Below are 22,080 nucleotides of genomic sequence, written 5' to 3'. Positions count from 1 at the left end.
TATATAACTTAATATATTTAGAAAAAGACTGGATATTGGGCCATCGCATATTCACATTCTGATGAGCATGGCTGCCAAATGGCGGCCAGCTGTTACAAGTAAGTAGAACCTGGGCTGTCTCCAAACTGCTGTTCACATGTTTACAACACCACAAATATTAATTACATAAAAGTTCAAGTGAAAATATGTTTTTTTGAAAATGTAAAACAATAACACATTTTTAAAAATGCAACAAAATGGTGAGATTGCTTCTGCATGTTATAGTAATAAATGGTTCTGATGTTCCATCCGCAGCACATGGGACCCAGCCGGTGGACTCACGGGGCTGTAGTGCACTCAATTTTATCTAGTCCCTGAGGCAGCAAAGCAGTCCCAAGTCATGATGCTCCCTTCATCATACTTCACTGTTGGGATGATGTTCTCATATTGGAGTGCAGGGCTCTTTTTACACCATACGGAGTGCTACGTGTTCCTGCATGATAAATTCAGCCTATGTTTTGTGGACTGATGAAACATTTTCTCAGAAGTGTCATGGAGTGTCAGGTTGCTGTTTGGCAAACTTCAGGTGTGCAGTGATGTTTTTTTGGAAATCAGCGACTTCCTCCTTGGTGTCCTGCAAACGATACTAGACCTGTTCAATCTTGTGTGTGTGAGGTGGACTCCTTTTTACACCATACATAGTGCTGCATGTTCTTTTTGAACAATTCAGCTTTTTTTTTTGTGGACTGATGAAACATTTCATGAAACAACAAGTGTCATGGAGTGTCAGGTTGCTCTTTGGATATCAGCGGCTTCCTCCATAGTGTCACACCGTGGACACTACACTTGTTCAATCTTCTGTGTGTGGTAGAACAGAGATGTTAACCAGTTTCAATAATTCCTTCAAGTCTTTACTTGTTACTCTGGAGTTCTTTTTACCTCACTGAGCTTTCTGCGTTGGGCCTTTGGAGTGAACTTGACTGGGTGCCCACTTCTAGGGAGAGTTGCCACAGTACTAAATCCTCTCTATTTGTGGACAATTTGTCTAACTGTGGACTGGTGAATACCTAAAGTCTCTGTTACTTTGTAACCCGTTACAGTCTGAAGCAAATCAACAATTCTTGATCACTGGTCTTCTGAGAGATCTCTTTTTTGCGAGGCATGGTTCACATCCTTTTTCTACCAGCATTATGAATGTTTCATGGATATATTCAATAAAGACATGAAATATTATAATTGTTTGCATGGTATGAGGTTAAGCATGTTGTGTTTGTCTATAATCAGGACTTAGATGCAGATCAGATCACATTTTATGACAAATTAATGCAGAAAACTAGAAAATTTCACAGGGTTTACATACTTTTTCTTGCAACTGTATATTGGGAACAAAACTGGTTATTGGGCCATCACAAATTCAGACCCTGGTTGCCGTGGGGCTAATGGTTTCTCAGCACTTCTAAGAACAGAAGTGCTTGCTCTCCAATCATTGAAAATACAGAAATCTCCAAAATGACTAAGGTTTTTGAAGCCAAATCACAGCATGGATTTTTCTATGTTGTTCCAAATGTCTTATTGTATTGATGTAATATTCTGGAGGGGTTTTGATCATTTTTATACATTCTTGGTATTAGATTGATGACATTGATTTATTGAATAATTGATGATCATTCCTCTTCATTTTAACATATATATATTTAACATATTTATCAACACATCTGCCAAATTTGGTGCTTTTTTTCACAAAATGAACAATTGGTATAATATATTGAGCTATGCCGCTCCACTAATATACATTCTGAATATATTATTAGAATATTATTTTTGCTGTATTTGTGTAAGCAGCACTTTTATGTGGTTTAATTAATACAAAGGCAGAATCATTTTAAATTGATCATATGTTTTTGTTGTTAAATCTTCACCTGAAAAGTAACCAAAGATGGCAGCTAAATGTAGCAGAGGAAAAAGTACAATATTTTCCTCAAACTTAGATTAGATTAGATATTCCTTTATTAGTCCCACAATGGGGACATTTTCAGTGTAACAGCATCAAAAAGTGTAGAGCAAAAATAGAAAGAAGTATCAATACAAATAACAATACATTGAGACAAGCACAAGAAATATAAAACGCAGTGGAGTAGAAGTATAAAGTTGCACATAATGGAAATACTCAAGTAAAGTACACACACCTCAAAATTGTTCTTGAGTACAATACTTGAGTGAATGTACTTAGTTACATTTCACCACTGAGCTGAGCACATAAAACATTAAATTATGTAGGAAAAGTATAAAGTTACATATCGACACCCATAATGGCCTTTGTAATTTCTTCAGGTTTTTCTGGCGATTTTACCAGAGCTGGTCAGCGTCACGAGGAGATGATTTAGGGCAAAAAAGAGATCATTTTTGTAATAAATAAATAAATAAATAAATAATAATAATTTAAAATGACTTTGGCCACTATTTCAGGAAGGCGATGATATGTGGAAAATACTAAAGTGAAGTAAAAATGTACAATAATAATAGGTGCATGAGAATAATAATACAATCGAATATAAATAACACAGTATGTTGCCCCTAGAATAGACTATCTAATGTAATCTAGTATAATATTACTTTATTACTGTGCCTGCTCCGTCCTGTTGGCCTACAGTACCCACACAGAAGAGCAGCGGCCGGTTCTTGTATAAAAACTAAATTTATGCCGATGACAAATCCCACGTGGCTCTGCAGAGATAAATAAAGCCTAAACCAGATTCATCTTCTGCTCCTCTGTTGCCTGGTGAGCGTGAACGCGCCTGGATCCACGCGCTGCTGATGAGAGAGAGAGAGAGAGAGAGAGAGAGAGAGAGAGAGAGAGAGAGAGAGAGAGAGAGAGAGAGAGAGAGAGAGCTGTGTCGTGGACGCGCCGGCCTGTGTGTTGGTGGTGTTGGTGTTGGTGTTGGTGGTGTATATGTGGGAGCAGGAGGAGAGACTCTGCAGTGTCTTGGCAGCTGCATTAGTGCATCTCCCACCGTCCGCGATGCCTCCGCGGCCAATGCCTGCCTCCTCCGCGTCCACTTGACAGCAGAAACCAATATGAACTCGTCGGGAAACTGAGCCGGACGTTCACACTAGGCTATATATCGCCGTGTGCCCCCGGAGACGGTCCGGAGCGCTTCATTCACGCACAGAAACCCCGTGACGAGAATTGTTAATGGAAAATGGCGATAGGCAAAAGGTCTTGCAGCATCGTCTGCTTGGTATCTATCCAGATTATCTTGATTTTCAGCGCATCGTGGCCTGGAGCAGCGGCTCTCACATTCCCCCAGCAGTACACGTAAGTGACGGCCGCACTGATTGAAAACACACCGGGGCTCGTGGAGGGATGGAGGTGGGGGGACAACTTTGGGCTTGTCCACTCAGCTTTGGTGTCCAGAGATACTTGAGTTTTTATTTTTCTGCTGTTATATAATTTGGCGATTGCATCAATGTAAAAGCTGGGTATTGCTGTGTAAGGTGTAGTCCACAATATGACTGGGCATACATTGGAAAGCTATTCAGGGATGTATATGAACCATCACATTTCAGTGCCTCAGGTAAACAGAAGAAATGTTTTTTTAATCAAGTTGGCTTTTATAGGAGATAAAATGTGAATTTGAGCAAGTATTTAGCCACTCCATTAACAATAACCTTTGTTTTATAACACTGAAGGTTATAGATGTATTGACACATTGCCTCAAATCAGATCTCTGTTTCTTTTATGCAAAATGACTCTTATTACTGTGTTTTTTAAATCTGTTATGGCAAGGGTGGAGAGATGTATTCGCAGTGACACTTTTACTTTAAAGAACTGAAGTCACAGTGGAGGCTGATCCTGGGTTTTATTAGTTAAAGCAGTCAGAGGCTCATTGTATCTTGACAGGCAACATTAAGTCTGTGCAGTTGTGAAACTGAGAAGATCTTCTGTTTTTTTATTAGCATTCCCCCTGCTGTTCTTGTGCGCCACTACTAGATTTTTCCATGCAGGCTTTCTAGTTTCTTTATCATCTGAGACACTCGCTTCTCTGGCAACCTCCTGAGAACATCAACATTGCAGTAATAGCTTCTGCATGTTGCTGCATGTGGTACTGCATGTTCAGTACAAACACAGCAGCAGGCTTACCATGTTGCATGGAAGAGGAAAGGTGTGGTTTTGCAGTGAATTCCTGCTAAAAGTGACTCGAAAATGAACATTTTCTCTGTTTTTTTTAATCAATTCCGTGCTTAGTTCTTAATTATTAACCTTTAACCCATTGCTGTTAAGTACAGCTGGCACTTAACTTGAGACTACAGTTATCTGGGCCCACCTCCAGGCTCTGCAATCAGGCTGCTCTGGAGGGAGGAACAGGCCAGATGGTCCACTCATCTTTGGGGCACACAGTGAGGGATTTCTGGCCAATCACAACTGGAGATTTGAGGTGTATTTACCAATTAGGAGAGGGGTCCATAAATCAGGGAGGTGTGGGGGTGTGTGTATGTGTGTGTTTTATGATAAATTAGGTTATTTCAAGTAGGGTATAGCCGTTGCTTTCTCCACCTCCTCCTCCTCCTCCTCCTTTCCGCTGATTTTTCTGCTGAGTGCTCTGAAACCGCTACATAGCCCTCTGCCCTGGGTCTCTTCATGTAAGCTAAATGAAGCAGAATCGCTACGCTGAAGAACAGCATCTCTTTCCAATTAAGAATTAATACTGCAGCAGTGAGGATTTATTCCCCTTCGCCCTTTTCACTCCCGCCCCTTCTGTCTTGACTCTGTCTGTCTGTGGCTTTCTCTCTCTGCATACAGATAGATAGATAGATAGATAGATAGATAGATAGATAGATAGATAGATAGATAGATAGATAGATAGATAGCAACCCTAGTCTCTTCATATATATTTACTACTTAATACTTAATCCTACTTAATTGCTCTCCAAGGATGTTGTGGAGGAAGTGTAATTGATGCCTGGATTAGATTCACTGCCGATGTTTCTTCTGAGCCTGGAAATGTGACATAGAGAGCAGGACTTTGACACTGGAGGTTAGAGTTTGCATCTTGCTTTACTCGTGTTTTCAGCTACCGAAAAAACTTGGTGAAGGTTAGAGAAAGATCACAGCTCTAGGGCTGCATCTGTCGATTTTTTTTTTTTTTGATGTATCCAGTGATTCTCTAACTGGCAGGCTTGAGATTTATTCTAACAACACCACATAAAGGGCAGAGTGTGTGGAGTTTTAACAAGGAAAGGAAAGAAAGACTGGTGATGCTCGTCCAGTATCATCGAGTCAAATCTGAAAGATGACAAAGCCTGTCATGCTCTCAACATGACTGTCAATGGTGAGGGGAAAGCCTTGTGTCTGTAGTGCATATAAATATGCATATAAATATGCACAACTCATAAATATTTAATATTCTACATTTTCCATGCAGTAACTCGTGAGAAATATGCACGAAAATAAACAGTTATTTTTCTCGATAATGTAATATCAAGATAATTTCGTTAAATTGTTTCTTTTGGCTTCCAAATGGAAAGAATATGTACACAAACATTGGACAGAGCTGGGGTAGACAAGGTTTCTTTTGGCATAATCAAATCTTCTGATTATTGTAAGTTAATTGTAACTTTTTGTTGTCTAAAAGTGTTATACCAGCATTTGGTTGTAATAACAGACACTCTACAGAGTCGACTGTTCATTTTGAAATATGGATGCCAAACTCAAGGCTTCAAACCTGTAATCTACTAACCAATGTGTGACACCACCTCTTTTATACAGTCTCTGCTACAGACGTGTGAGCAGCTCTGAGACTCTGAAGTCCTAACATGCTGATGTTTAGTACTAGGTACAGAATAATGTTTATCATGCTCAACCAGTTTTATGTGTTCACATTATAACATTTTCCTTTAAACACAAAGTACAACTGAGGTTGATTATAATCTCATTATACCTGCAGATATTTGGTTTACGTTAGAGATCACAGTTTGGCCTGAGAGGGTCATGAATGTCTGAACATGCGTGGCAACTTTTCATTTAAAACCACCAATGTCGGCTTTGTGGTGGCGCTAGAAGTAAAGGCAGAGGATCACTAAAGTCATTAGGATTAATCCACTGTGGGACATGGATGGCTGTACAAAGTGTCTGTAGTTGTGAAGATATTTCAGCCTGAACCAAAGTGGTGGACAGAAAGACATTGCTATCCCCATGGCTAAAAAATAAATTCAGATGTGCTAGATGGACTGATGTATGGATTTATACTGTAGATTGATACTGTAGATCAGCTTCTCGTTGTTTTACAAGAACGGTAACACTTTACAATAACCATCATTTATAAATGGTAAACAGATACAGTTTATTAATGTTTAATCATCATTTATAAACTGTATATAGGCCGTTTAGAATGGTAAATGCATCATTTATTAATGTTTAACTAACTAGATAGTTTATAAATGGCAAATAGATGGTATATTAATGTATGTTTCTACTAAGTTACTTTACCATTAACAAACAATTAAATTATGATTAATAGTTTTAGTTGCACTCATTATAACATTTTTAACACCATATTAAGTATTTTAATGATTTTGAAATTATTCATACACCTTTAAGAAATTGGTTGAAAACATTTAACGATTAAATATGTATAGCACTTTGTAAATGGTTAATAATCGGTTTATAAACCATCTATAAACATCACTTAGTTGGTTATTGTAAAGTGTTACCCCCTTAACTAACAGGGAGACAGAGCAGGGACCCTCTACTACAGATATTGTACAAAATTGCACCCTGTTCCACTAGGCTGACGTTCCAGGATGCATCACTTCAAACCCACCGGGCTCACAGATCATTTGTGCCTACCAGAGTGGCACTGCTAAACAAACTGTAAAACCAAAATAACTGTGTGTGTTTGGATGCTACGCATAATTTTATGTGAAGTAATAACGCTGTGAAGAGGTCTATGTTGAGCTGCTCTCGTTACTGATGGTGTTGTAATCGTCCGTTTAGTTATTTATCTGACATTTGCTATAATATCTATCCATCTATTGTGTTTCATATTAAATTGGGCCTGCAGTCGACCTTTGTGCCATGTATAAACAGACCTTGTTATGGTACATACAATAGGCAATAAAATAATAACTATTGACTAAACCTAACCCAGTGTATCAATGTCAAATGATCCATTGTGGCTCACAAGAATATCTGCAAACTTGAGATAATAATTCTAACTAATTCTAAAAGCTTACTGGCCAAAATGTTTGCTAACTAGTTCCTAGTTATGGAATAGCTCATGATTGAAGTTCATCATCAGTGCTGTGTAAATTGTGTAAAGTTTTTTATTGTTTCATTTAAATAAAATAGGTGTTTATCTTTGCTAATAACATGTTGAATTGATGTTAATGTGTATTTTCAGACATATTTTAATTTTGAAGAGCATTTAAAACATTTTCTACAGTGAAGAGGGTCGGGTTTGCGGGCCCCCTGTTAAAAACCGAGGCTGTAGAGCAGGGGTGTCAAACTCAAATTCACAATGGGCCAAAATTTAAAACTTGAATAAAATCGCGGGCCAACATTGAACAAAGAAACCTTTTAATATATACCAAACATGTTTTGCTTTAACATTGAATATGGAACCAGCAACGCTTATAAACATACAATATATAACTAAATAGTGCAGACATGCAAATCAAATTTCAAATAAAAAACACATCAATGTCATTAATTTATTAAATAAAAATTAAATAAAATTCTGCCTTTCTTTTCGGGAATTTTTGGGAAGGGGTAGCTCGGAGACAGCTCTAGCTTGAGGTTGCTATGACGACTGTCACGGAGGAGCGCGTTTCTGGGTCCTGTCCTGATTGACGCGCCAAAACAACAGCAGGGCATTGTGGGATTTGTAGTATTAGCGGTAAATGCGCCGTATAATACCGGCGGGTCAAATTTGGCCCGCGGGCCAGAGTTTGACACCCCTGCTGTAGAGAGACAGTAATTGATTTTAGGGGGTATGACATTCCCATTGTTCGCAAACTGGTTTAAATGCTTAACTCCCTTGTTCACCTGCCATCCCCCCTCTCAAACATGTACTGTAAGAGCAGAGAAAGTTCAGGGCAGAGGGGATGTTTAGAGGAATATGTTAGTCTGCCTGACTCATTGATCTTTTATCTGACTGAGGTTTGTGTAAATTTGAATCTATAGCCTCCATCACTGTAATATTTGTAGCCTGTAATATCAGTAGCCTAACTGTGCTCCATATTGATAAAGCCATGACGCTGTCCGTGGTGCTGAAGTAGCAGACGGATTTATTGTTGTCACTTTTTTCCCTCTTTCAGTTGTAATCTTGGATAATTTTCGATCTAACTACACTGTAAAAAAAAACAACGTTGTTTTTACGGTTAAAAATTGGCAGCTGTGGTTGCCAGAACATTACCATAATAAATACGGTGCAACTTTTTTCTAATATTACGGTAAAAAGATATTGACACTGTTGATTTCACATTTAAGATTGCATTTATTCCATTTTTTACCGTATAAATAAAAGGTTTTTCCATCAAAAGATTTGACATATAATTGACAAGAAAATACTTTATGAATGCCGCATCAATTAAAGATTTTACCATTAAATATTACAGTATATTTTTGTTAGAGATAGGGTGTTAAGTACATTTAATAGTGAGAAAAAGTATTTTTTACAAAAAATAAATGCAAAAATTACAGTGATGCTTTTTGTTACAAACACGGTGCCAATGTATTTTACAGTAATAGAGTAATGTATTTAAAAATACTGTTCTGGCTGATATATAGATTTACAGTGTTTAATTGTTACTGAAACTGAATTAACCCATTTGGCTTTGGTAGTCGCAGGTGAACTGAATGAACCTGGTCCATCCCCCCTGTTAAAAATGAACAAATCACCTCCTGCAGACGGATATAGCACCTCGGGCTACATATAGCTGTAAATGTCTCCTCTCCCTGCTTCTTAAACTCCACCTATCGCTCTGCCGCTCCACCCTCTCAACCCCTCACTCTCTCTGCTGTAAGTGAATATAGGTCACTTGACGTAGAGCTTCTCTCGATCTCCTCCCTAGGGTGTGTGCGTATGGCAGGTAACAGAGTAGAGGCACAAGTGCGCTGTGCTGTTCAGCCGCCTCATCGCAGCACTGCGATACAGACTTTTCTGACGTCCCACAGGGCTCGAGAGGAGAGGAAATGGAGCACACAGTAAAAAACTTCGGTTTGTGCTTCAGCTGCACTGACTCATGCCGTTAAAGCTGCTCTGCAGTTCTGTTACAGTCATGCAACAAACCTGATTTATTCACACAGGAGGGTTTTTACAAGGCTTTGCAAAGGCATTTTGAATAATTTTATTTATTTATTTGATGCAGCAAGCTTGTTGACTCTATCTATGACTCTATATCTACTCTGACTCTTGTCTTTTAACAGTTTGTGTCAAAATTCTGATAATGCCAGAAATTTAGGGCCAAATTCTCACGATGAGTCTGATGCTATAAATTACAACTACAAACAAACAAGTCAAAATATGCCATAAAATGATGGCTGGTTAATGCAACAATGAAAGTGCTATTTATGTATAAAGTGAAATAAATATATGCCTACTTTTGCTGCATTTTTCAGACATGAATCATGCAGATGGATGGCAGCGTGAGTTCATGATGCGGCTCTGCCTGCATGTTCTTTTAAAATTTTAATGCCTCAAATGATACTGAGAACATCTCTTACAGTGAATACATACTTCAAAAACGTTTGACTTGGATTCTGTATTATTTAATTTACTTGTGCACTCTATGCACTTTTCTGTTTTATACGTAATTAATTAATCTGGCAATTGTTTTCTATAGTTCATTGATTAATTGCAAGAACATATTAGAAAATAGTGAAAAATGTCCCAGTTTCTCAGAGTCCAAGGTGATGTCTTTAAATGTGTTGTTCTGTCAGTCCAAAACCCAAAGACATTCAGTTTAATGTGATATAAAACAGAGAAAAGCAGGAAATGTCCATATCTGAGAGGCGGAAAACAGCATTTTATGCCATTTTTGCATTACAAATTAACGATTTAATGACATTTTCTGTTGAAAAATGATTAAATAAAACATTTCTATACTATTTAACTGTGTGGTGTTAACTCCTTTGTGAGAATCACTAGTGGTGTCCCCAAAGCATACATAAGAAGACATAACAGAATTAGAGAGAATAAAGTCAGACTGATTTAAATCTTGAGTATAATCCCAAGATTGCATTTGCAAATCTGCTTTAGGGATCTTTTTTTGCTACATATTTTACAAGAATTGTGTGACAATCACAAGATGCTGACTCACCATTGTTCTCCATAATGTTTCATCTTTGGAAATGTGTCTCTGTTGCAAGAAAGAACGGTTCAGTGATCATTATTATAAACATTTTCAATCAAACAGCCGAGGTGGTCTTTGTGTCAGGTAATAAATTGACACATTTGTCAAGGACAGATTAATAGAAAATTAAGCGTAACGACAACAGGAATGCATTTTAAAGGAAAAAAGCAACATATTTTTTTCAACCTTTGCAGATGTAAATATGGACAGAGATAAAAAGCCCTGCTTGCTGTTCACTTTTCTGTTGCTGCCTTGACTGCTTCAAGCTGAAAATAATTTCACTTTTAAATGGTGCTGTGCTTGTCTGAGACACTTTGTCAGGCATTCAATCAAATCTTCACTGGACCTTTGGAGTGATAGTCAACAACAACTAAAAAACTAAATTGCTAACATCTTAGTTTTCCACACCACTTCTTTAACTTGGCACTTTTCTATCAGAAGTCAGGCATGCGTAGTGAGGGCTGTCTATTCATTATCAGGTCTAAAAGTCTTTTACTCAAGTTCAGCTCATAATAAGTTAAAAAAGCTGGGAAACAAGTAATATTCAAATATAGGCTCCCCATTGTAAAGAGTGTCTTTCTGTGGATCTGGACAGATGAGTTGAGATTTGTGTCTCGTCCAACACAAGAAACAAGACTTTAATCTGCAATGTTGTCTCGTAACTCTGCTGGGAGCTGTCTGACTGATAATTAATCGACTCTCTGGGCACTTACAGGATCCAGGGAGATTTTCTGTGTATTGAGATTTATTTCCTGGTTCGAACTCATTTAGTTGAAAGCTCAAATAAATGTTTCACTCTCCACAAAGTCTCAAATGCATTTGACCAGGCCGAGCAGCGAGATTCTATGTGGAGGCAGTGAATGAAAGACAGATCTCTAATGAGACTGCAGTCATTCAGTGATCCTCAAGGTCTTTGAGGACCCTCTTTGAGGAGTCAGGACTTATAAAAGGAGGCTGGTTCTAGTCTTTTAAAGAACATTTTGCATCTTAAGCAATTCAGTTCCCTGTGCCTAATAGCAGGCGCTTCTACATTGATGCACTGACCATGAAACCCACTACTTCTCCTAATACTGCAGGATTCTGCTTTAGTTCTGATAAATTGTGCAGGATTGTGTGTGTGAGCTGCTCTGAAATTGCAGTTTGGGATGAGATTATGCTGTTTATCACTGAGAACACATTTAAGAAGAAGACATAGAGAGGACATACTGTATGAGTTATGGGTGTTTTTCCATACTGTATCAAAAACAAATTCCACAGAGGTAGTGCGATCGTTACAGCTGGGGTAGGCAGGTTTTTAGGAATAAATTCCATTAAAAAAAACAACTTTCAGCATATTGTAAGTCAAGTAGTCTAAGAAAAAATAGGGTTCTGCACCTCCTCTGTATTCACACTTTGGATCTGGGGTACTAAAAGTATTGATGGCAGAATGCCAATTTTTTGGAGCCAGCACATGATTGAGAGCCTCACAGGGAAAAAAAGTTGTTCAGCACAATCATTAAGTTTACGGAACAGCACTAACATTGATCACAATGCTGCCAGGAGCTTTCTACAAGCCGTCATTGCCAACTTGACAGATTCTTGTTCTGATGCGCAGTTTGACGCAGTAGTTGAGAAGTATATTACATGTAAGCTGCTACTGAAAGTAATGAAATTGACTTTGGGTGATTAAAATACAATACAGGCTTCTATTGGCTGCTCTGTAAATGCAGATTTGCATGCACATCTCTTCAGATGGTGAAAGCCTCATTCAATGTTGGGAAATCCTGCAGTAAACGTTGCTTTTCTAGTATTGAAAACAACTGCCCACACTGCAAAACAACCCAAATGAATCTTAAATAGAGTCCGACAATAAACACAATGAAACCTGTGTCAGTATTGGTGAAGAATTTTAGAAATGGAGAGAAAATGTTGATAAAAGTTTAGCCTTCTGCTAACTGTCGCCAAAGGCACCTTACTGCAACTAGCTGAGGCCTAATAGCAATAGCCGCAAAGGCTAAACTATTTATCTCCATCTCTAAAATGCTTGAAATTATATTGCAAGCATTTATTCATGAACATGAACTTGAGCTGGTTTGCTTGAGGCTCAAATTACAGTTGTTATCTTCAAGGGCCATTACAGTAATTTTCATAGAATTTCTGCTATATAACTGTATCACGATCAAAATTACGATTGGGATGACTCAAATGTATGAAGTGCGTGCATATGCTCTTGCTCGTCTGGTTGGAGAGGCTGTCTTTATCCTTTTCCAGAAAACTGCCTACCCCAGCTTTAAAGTAAAATGAAGGTTACGGTTCATTAAAATGAAAGATTTTCAGTCAAATGATCAGTTATGTGAAGGCCGTTTGAGACTGTTTCACTGTTAACTGTTTTTACTGTTGATTTAATGAGGTAAATTCATGAGTGTATTGGTCTGTTTATCAAAAAATATTCCACACAGATGTTTGAATCAATGAAAGTACTGAGAAATATTTGGCTTTATGAGTTAAATATTGATGTTACCACAGTGAGTCACAGCTGATGATCCACTTTAAGTGATTGGTTGGCTGGTTTAAGTACACAGACTCCAAAAAACTTCACAGCACTGAGCCTAAAGATCTCAACTCAGCATCTGAAAACGTTATATATCTTAATATCTTCTGTGGCTCTGAAGGGAGATTTTCCAAAGTCTGAGAAAATAAATCTGAGAAGCTTTGACAGGAAACATAAAACAGCAATTAGATATTCACTTTGATATGTATTTTTATCTCTTAATAATTCAGTGCAGAGAAACATTAAAAAACACATTAATATTGGACCATATTCAGTTCAATACGGCCGTCTGTTGTTTGCTTTGTCCCGTTGCTATCTGACCTCAGCTTGTGTTTATCCAGTGATCATTTAGAGAACGAGCTCTCACCTCAGGCCCGGTCAAGTCAATCCTGAAGTCTTGTTGATCAGCAGCAGCATGACTTTGTCTGCAGTTTCATCAAAACAGGAGAAAAATGTCTGCAGATTTCTGTTTTCCTGATATTGCAAGGACACACGTAGCCCCTGAAGATCTATCTGAAGTTTGTTTTACCTCTCTGTTTGATGTTTCTCTCTGCTCTAAAAATAATGGAATTGGTCACAAAGGAAAGATATTTTGTTTCTGAAAGACCTACTTAGACCATACACTTGTTTTATTCAGACACTCTGCAGGTCTGAATGAACAAGCATCCCAAAGCAAAATCCACATTCCTTGCAAAAGCACAGTAAGCTTCTTCTTCCTCTTCCTCTCTTTGTAACTGAAGCCCTGGGTTGGTTTGCGTGGGCTGGTAGGGAATTAGCTGCTGGAACCACATGTGCTCATACAGCGCTGGTGGTTCTGGCGTTTCTGGTGTGCAGCCGATGGTGGGTGTGATTCTGTGTTGGAGTTGACATTTCACAGAGGTATTGGTAGGAGTGCAGATACTGCCTCATACTACTGAGTAGCCAAGAACCAAAACCTTGAAAAACTTTCTCTTTTAATGTTATTTCAATAAAAATGTTGGTGCTGGCAGTCGTCCATCGTAGGATGCAGGATAGTTGTTGTCCATGTGTTTCTGCTGCTGAATTTGATGTATTTGCAACAAAACTGCACTGTGTGGAGACTTTCTCTAACAAACACAGTTCATGTTACAAAATATTGTAAGACATAAACAAAATCAATAGGATGAAACATGGACAAGGAAGGGTACAAATGGCAGATATCCATTGTTGGTATAGGATAAGTGAGCAGTCCACTGTGGCTAAGAATATTTTTGCTTTCTATTTTTTTTAATATAAAAACTACAGAATATAATCTTTTATTCTCATACTTACTATTATGCAAATATTTATCTGATTGTAACAAAATGACTTGACCTTCAGATTACTTCTCTACTGAGCACAGGATCCATGCGAACAGCTGTGCATATTTAAGACCTTAACTTATTTAAAGCTCATTACAGCAGCATTTTGTGATATGTGTAGTTCTGGGCTCTGGGGTTAAAAAGTTATAGAGAGACACATTGAAGTCGCTATGATATAAAGATTTAAGATATCTTTTCCTAGTCCTGCAATGGGGAAAACCAGCCTCTGCATTTAACTCATCCTTCTTCTTTTTTACACAGCAGGGTACACACCATGCTTAGGGTTAGGGCAGCACTTTTCTGCACCTGAGGAGCTGTGGGGGGTTAGGTGCCTTGCTCAAGGTCACTTCAGTCCACGACCTGTCAGTCCTAGGATTCGAGCTGTCGACCAACCTCTAGGCCAGGGGTGTCAAACTCTGGCCCGCGAGGCAATACCAAATTATTATATTATTATTGTACTATAAAAGCTGACCCGCCAGTATTATACGGCGCATTTACCGCTAATACTAAAAATCCCACAATGCCCTGCTGTTGTTTTGGCGCGTCAATCAGGACAGGACCCAGAAACGCACTCCTCTGTGACAGTCGTCATAGCAACCTCAAGCTAGAGCTGTCTCCGAGCTACCCCTTCCCAAAAATGGCGAAAAGAAAGGCAGAATTTATTAACCTGTTGAAAAAGTTTATTTTGATATTTAAATCAGAAGGATGCAAATAGAAAAGAGGCATACGATTTTTTTATTTAATTTTTATTCAATAAATTAATGACATTGATGTGTTTTTTATTTGAAATTTGATTTTGCATGTCTGCACTATTTAGTTATATATTGTATGTTTATAAGCGTTGCTGGTTCCATATTTAATGTTAAAGCAAAACATGTTTGGTATATATTAAAAGGTTTATTTGTTCAATGTTGGCCCGCGATTTTATTCAAGTTTTAAATTTTGTGAATTTGAGTTTGACACCCCTGCTCTAGGCCATATGCTGCCCAATAAATTATATTTCAATGGAAACATTTTTTATCAAATGACTAAGTGAGAGGAGTCAGAACCTATACAGCCGATGATCACCTGAATCTGCAGCTTAATTATTCAAGAAAATGAAAACAATTGTTACTTCACCTTGTGGTCTGTCCTCATATGTATGGGTTACAGTCCAGTTTCACTACAGAAAGATAATGAATAAATAAATAAATGGGTAATAGTGTTTGGAGTGCTGGTGCGGACAGAGATATGTTGTTAAACAATGGTTATGTAGGGTTTTTTTAAATAGTGGGGTAAATATCTCTGTAGTTGAAGACAAGGTTGGTTTATAGTTTATCTGTTTTGGTTCATTCTCACCGCACGCATAGGATGGTTTTCAGATGGAAACCCCCTGTATACTACCTGTTCAGCACCAAAGAGCAGACAAAAGCAGATAGTGACTAGCTGGTGGACAAAATGCAACACAAAGCTGTTAGAGAAACCAGATATTTCCCTCTGGAGTTGGTGGAGACCAAAAACAGAGCTAAAAGAGTGAATATTGGACTTAAAATCACCGGGTAGCCCAAAAATTAAATCCAAATTAGTTATAATGTTGCTTCATAACTGCTGGATCAGAAAATCAGTAAAAGAAGGTCACTATATCAGTCATCAAAAGATGATGATATTCAACATCGGATCTTTTTGTTTTTATTTATTTGGCATACCCAAATGGAAAAGCTTATAACAGACAAACTGCAAGGCCAACATGTATCAAGGTAACATCTTCTAGTTTCTGAAAATAGCCTGTTTTAAACACAACCTAAACTTCTTTATGTATGACATTCCAGACCTCTTGGTCTTACCTTATGGGAGCGAGAGAGTTTTTGGTTCATGGTGTCCCTGAATCTCTCCAAAAACTGTGTTTGAAATAAACACTGCAGTGTAGCAGCTTAAGCTCATCCCTTGTGGGTTTTAAGAGGTCAAGCATTCTGAATATATGCATAATGATTGTATATTTTTAGACAAAATGGATTTAGAGTAAACTTTTGGATTCCACTTGCAACAAATTGTATACAATGTGGTTCTGGCTCTGTGTCTCTGCCATACGCTGCAAAGTTATGAATGACCAAAAATCAAAACAACTTGTGGGGAGGATTTCAGCCTCTTCTGGTTCAGAAGTGATAACACAGTGTTGAATATGATGGACTGGTTTAACCCTTTGATGCACAACATATAAACACCTTCTAATGCACAACATGGGTCACCCACATTCATTTCCCATTTTATTTCATGCTGGCCGTGTGTTTGAACCTTTTTTTTTTTTTATTACAACAGATCATTATATCCATTTATCCTTTCATACATTGTGCAGAAAAATATTTTTTGTATTTTTACATCAAGTTTACACACATGGGTCAAAAATGACCTTGTGTATTAGAAGCATAGTGATACAAAAGGGGTTTTTATTCAAAAAACAAAAAGGGTTTTTAGAAGTAAGAAATGAAAACAAAAAAATTAGGACTTATGATGATCAGAAACAAGTTAATTGAGGAAAACCTGGAATACTGAATGATGAAATTAATTTATTACAAAGATATAGGATATGAAAACGTAGTTGGGTCACTTTAGACCCATGTTGTGCATCAAAGGGTTAAGAAAACAGACAAACAGAACCTACATTTTACTGCTTGTCTTAAGAGCAGCTTCACAACACAAAATCCTCACAGCTCTGAGCCGTATTCATAGACCGTCATTGCTTTCATGAATATCAGTGTGTTGATCTTAAACATTTTTATCCGTCATTTGTAGAGCCCAGGGACCGTTAAATCACTTAGCTCTACATCCACACATTAAACCTCTCCTTTATTGAATTGTCTCTGTTATTGTTACTCTTAACGCTCTCAACACAGTGGATGTTTTGTTTATGCCGCCTCATTAGTTGCTCTATTTTCGGGGCTTTGCGAGAAATTCCAGCTGCATCAAGTGATGTTGGCTGTCGCAGCAGCTTTTAAAACCTGTTTATGTACTTATGTAATAATGATGTAGCAAATTATAGATTTTTTCTTCGCTCCGGAAATATCCTTTTTACGGAATTATGATGATGAGTCAACCAAGCTGATTAGGTAGCGTTACTAACGTTTCGAGGCTTACTCTCAACCGCAACCTGTTGTCTAAGCTTCTTCTCTGTTCCTGTTGTCGCTCAGTGAATTGAATTAAGTGCTAAATTGGTGTCATCAGTGTTTTTTTTATTCTTAAAAAGATAGTGTTGTATCAAAGAGTTGCAAGAAATCTGCAAGTTTTGCTTTTCATTCTGCTGGATCACTGATGTCTTAATAATAGTGTTTGTTGTATTTTTATATATTTAGTGCGTCTTGTACAATATTCTCTTATTCTAATAAGATCCTAAATAATTAGAGATATTAATGTGTTTCAGTTAGAGCTTGATTGATATCCTGGTCAACCTGTATTATTTGTCAATATTGTCCTATCACAGACATATTAGAATCAGCATATACTTATTCCAATATGCACTAAAATGAAAACTTTTTTTTCACAACATATTGTGCAGTAAACAATGATTTAAGTTGATTGAGAAGTGGTATTAGTGATTTATTTATTTTTTTATTTATACTTTATTTAAATGGTCAGCATTTGTCTGAGACAGAACATTTTGATGATGTTGATAAAAATATTATTATTATTATTATTATTATTATTATTATTAATTAGTCAGCAATTGAGTAATGCTGAATACACAGGACTGATGTTTATTTGGGTATTTATTTCATTTTTTTGTGCTGTTATTACTAGATTACTAGTGATAACAGCAAAATAATAGATATCACTAGATATTACTCGACATATCGATATTATAGATTATATGTACAATGTATAATAATGTTGTTTCTTGTATGAAGTTATTAGTAGGTTAGAGTCCTTTTGCATGTTCATATGGGTGCAAAAATTTCAGTATTGTGTGAATTTTCCCACTCTATTGGCATCCCGCCTCTAGTTTTAGTTTTTGTTCAATGAAGTATGTTTTTATAATTTGTGTTTTAATCCATGAACAGATAACAGCTATTTTTGTTGCAAAGTCACTGCTTACTTCTGCACACACACACACACACACACACACACACACACACACACACAAACACAAAGACATATCTGTTTCATTTGTTTGTGTTGTGTGACAGTCAGCGTGTGATGTTTATCCACAGGATAATGCACTGGGCCAGGCGTATCGAGCAGGAGATTGACAGAGTCTTTCAGCACATCACTGGAGCTCAGCAGTTGAAAGGGGTGAGTGTGTAGCTCTCTTTTTATAGTGCACGGGTCTTACTCATCACAGTGCTGCATAAACTCAACAAGAAATGCACAGAGCAGAGAGGTCAGCGAGCAAAATAGCTGTAAATCCATTACGTTTAAGAGCTGGAGCTAAATAGGTGCATAAAACAAGAAGACAATTACTGCCTGCCTTTTAGAAACCATTTTCTTTCTTTTTTTTTTCATGATTTTCTGGGAGTCTTTGAAGAGATACGAGCAGCCAATAACACAATGTTTCTGTTTTCCCTGGACAGACATAAAACTCTCTCTAATAGCTTTCATATTCATCAGTTTCCTGAATGTATGCTCTGTTTTTTAGATGCCATAGCCAAATTCTGCTGGCACTTTTTTTTATTATTTGCAATAATTATCAATCTTGCACACATTGCACAATTTCTGCAAAGTGAATGAGATGCCCAAGCACACACCCACAGTAGTTGCATTCAGAATGCATGAATGTTTCATGAAGTCATGATCTTAATAACACCTACAATCAGGAATACTAATTTAAGTCTTTCATAAGCTGATCATGTAACCCCCTTTTCTGTTGTTTGTCACCAGTGGAACAATTCACATATATGAGGGCCCGTGTAGGCCATAATCTTCCCTCTCACATACACAAAAATACCTTACACATACACAATTTTACCTCTCACATACACAATTTTATCTTGCACATACACAAAACACACCTCTTACATACACCATTTTTAGCTATTACATTCACTTTTTTGTGAGAGCTAAAAATAACTACAGTCATGGAAAAAAATATTAGACCACCCTTGTTTTGTTCAATTTCTTGTTCATTATAATGCCTACAACTAAAAGTACATTTGTTTGGACTTATATAATGATAACAACAAAAATAGGTCATAAGAGTTTAATTTATGTAGCTCGTTTTCTTGATAATTATTTTGGTTATTATGAAGAAAACCATGGAAAATGTCTAGATATCAGCTCTGAAATTAAACTCTTATGAGCTATTTTGTTGTTATCATTATATAAGTCCAAACAAATGTACCTTTGGTTGTACCAGGCATTATAATGAACAAGAAATTGAAGAAAACAAGGGTGGTCTAATAATTTTTCCACGACTGTATGTGAGAGCTAAAAAAAAAAGTGAATGTGACAGCTAATAAAAAGTGAATGTGAGAGCCATAAATAGTGTATGTGAGAGGTGTGTTTTGTGTATGTGAGAGGTAAAATTGTGCATATGGAAGAGGGAAGATATGAATTATGGCCTATATACACATACCCCTCATACACGCACATGAACTGTTTCATTGCTTTATTCATGTTTCATCTTGCTTTCAATCTTTATATTACATTTTAGATTGCATGCATTAAGGTAATCTGAGTCATCGCTCTGCAGCGACCTGATGTCTAATTTCCTGTAAATAGCTGGTTTCCTCATAAAGAATAAATGATTGATTTTTTTTTCCAACTATTTCTTCTTTAAAAAGCTCCAGTAAAAGCTGTTGCCAGCGAGTTCTCCAGATTATTCAGAATAACAAGGACTTTGCCTCATTTACATTTTTTTTTATAAGGAGAAGGTTTTTTAGCATGGCGTGACTATGTAGAAAGTGAATGCAGATGCACATAGACAAGGTTACTGCAATGCAAATGTGTGATATTCAGGTCATAGTGTACAGTTTTCAACTCAAATGGGAAATATGGCGATGCTGTGCTTCAACAGTTTATCAGTTTTGAGATTATCCTTGCCATAGCTCTAATTGATCCAAACTCCATTCAGAAAACAAGCATTTTAAAAGCTGTTTGCCTGTCATCTTGTAGACAGACCTGACAAAGCATTAATTAATACTTTTTGCCCATCAGCATCATGATGTAGTTATTTCAGCATACTTTCTATTAGGGGTGGGCGATATGGCCCTCAAAGAATGTCACGATATTTCAGACTATTTTTGCGATAACGATATTCTTGACGATATTAGGAAATACTTAAAAAGATATAGAAAATATGTTGGGGTTTTTTAAGTCTGTATAAATAAATAAAAATCTAAAATGTAGTGTAAAGTGCAAATCTCAACAGTTGCCAAATACAAAAAAATTTACTCTTGACTCTTGAGTAGGAGCAAATAATAAAAATAACCATTTAGGGGTTCTGGGGGCATATTTAATGAAATTCTGTAAAGGAGAATAAAGGTTCTTGTATGTTTTATTTAAGGCATCTTATTTTGACAGTCTTCTTGTAAATTATGTGGTGGATTCTCTTAACACACTGTGCTCTTATTTTGAAAGCTGCATGTGTTTAGCGAGAGGGAGTAAGTAGCTTTTTGTGATTAAAACAACTTTAACCACTACATCAAGAAGTAGGAACATTGCCAATATCATGATATGCATTTTTTTTTTTAACCATAAAAAAAATATACCGATATTATCGTGAACGATACGATATGGCACACCCCTACTTTCTATTTTTTTATTGCAATCAAGTCATAGTGAAATCAGTTTATTTTGGGTACATTTCACGCTGCTGTAGTGGCCATCCTTAAAGACAGTTTCTGGAGAAGGTGTTGAAATATTACCAATCTGTGTTCACCTCAGGATGATGCTATGAATCCAGATTCAATAGCATTTTGGTTTAGCAACGTATTTGGGACTTCCACAACAGTTACAGCAATAATGGTTATTTGTTCATGTCGTGAACACACTGATACTCAAATTCACAAACATACCTGGTCCATCCAATCAGCTATAAAGGTTATTCCACATCATGGCAGGTGGCTGGGGCTGTCCCTGAGGAAGCAAATGCCAAAAAACAGGACCAAAGATCATCTGTAGGGGGCAAGAGAGCCCCGCTCTGTGAAGATGTGTGGGGGCGTTTCCCTCAGCAGAGAGCAGCGGCACGTGTCCTCTCTGTTTGTGTCACAGCAGAGCAGATGGTCAGCCTGCAGTAATGCCTTGATGTGAGACTCACTTGTTCATTGAGTCCTCATTAATCCCTCCGTGCTCCTGAAACACTCTGGATCTGTTAAAGAAATTGTTCCTCTTTGCCCCGGAAAGCTCAGTGCAATCCTCTCGTGTCGAGGAAACGCTTGTAATTTAAAGGGAACATGATATTCAATTGCCCAACTGATAAAAAGACACAATTTTACATTTGCAGATACAGTACATTCATTGGGCTCTGTGATGCAGCTCTTGTCTACATGAGGGTTTATTTTTTACCACTCAGACTGCAATGTGGCAGGACTGTTTCAGATGAAATCTCAAAGGTCGTCTGGAGGTTGGGCAAAATCTGTAATGTTACATTGCATTGCTAGTAAAAACCCTCTTACATGCCCATATAGTCCATACAGAGTGCACATTCATGCAGCTCTGTGAGTCTGTACTTAGGCACAGTAGTGCTTTCAGCTCAGTGCTCACAATGACAATGCTAACATGATGTTTAGCAGGAAATTCTCACCGTCTCCACCATAGTAGTTCAGCATGTTAGCTTGCTAAAGACAAAGTAAAGCTGAGGATGAATCCATGAGATAGATGAGATAATTTAGTTCGTGACAGCCTCAACAATCACGCAGTCGGCTTAAACACACAATATGTCATTTTCTGTGCTTTCAATCAAAACAATAAAGAAAGACAGAGTTGCAATGT

General features: G+C 37.4%; 1 protein-coding gene across 1 annotated transcript in view; it reads left to right on the top strand.

Annotated features, from left to right (window-relative positions):
- Nucleotides 1-2,892: 2,892 nt before the first annotated feature.
- Nucleotides 2,893-22,080, top strand: part of LOC131966115 (voltage-dependent calcium channel subunit alpha-2/delta-2-like) — a 58,333-nt gene continuing 39,145 nt past the window's right edge. The window contains exons 1-2 of the mRNA XM_059328546.1: nt 2,893-3,295; nt 18,363-18,444. Coding sequence (XP_059184529.1) covers nt 3,180-3,295; nt 18,363-18,444 — 198 coding nt within the window. The 5' untranslated portion in view covers nt 2,893-3,179. The remainder of the gene's footprint in view (nt 3,296-18,362; nt 18,445-22,080) is intronic.

This window comes from Centropristis striata, chromosome 3 (genome assembly GCF_030273125.1).
Source record: "Centropristis striata isolate RG_2023a ecotype Rhode Island chromosome 3, C.striata_1.0, whole genome shotgun sequence".
Classification (NCBI taxonomy): Eukaryota; Metazoa; Chordata; class Actinopteri; order Perciformes; family Serranidae; genus Centropristis; species Centropristis striata.
Note: the sequence above shows the minus strand (reverse complement) of the source record. Positions and strands in the feature narration are given on the sequence as shown.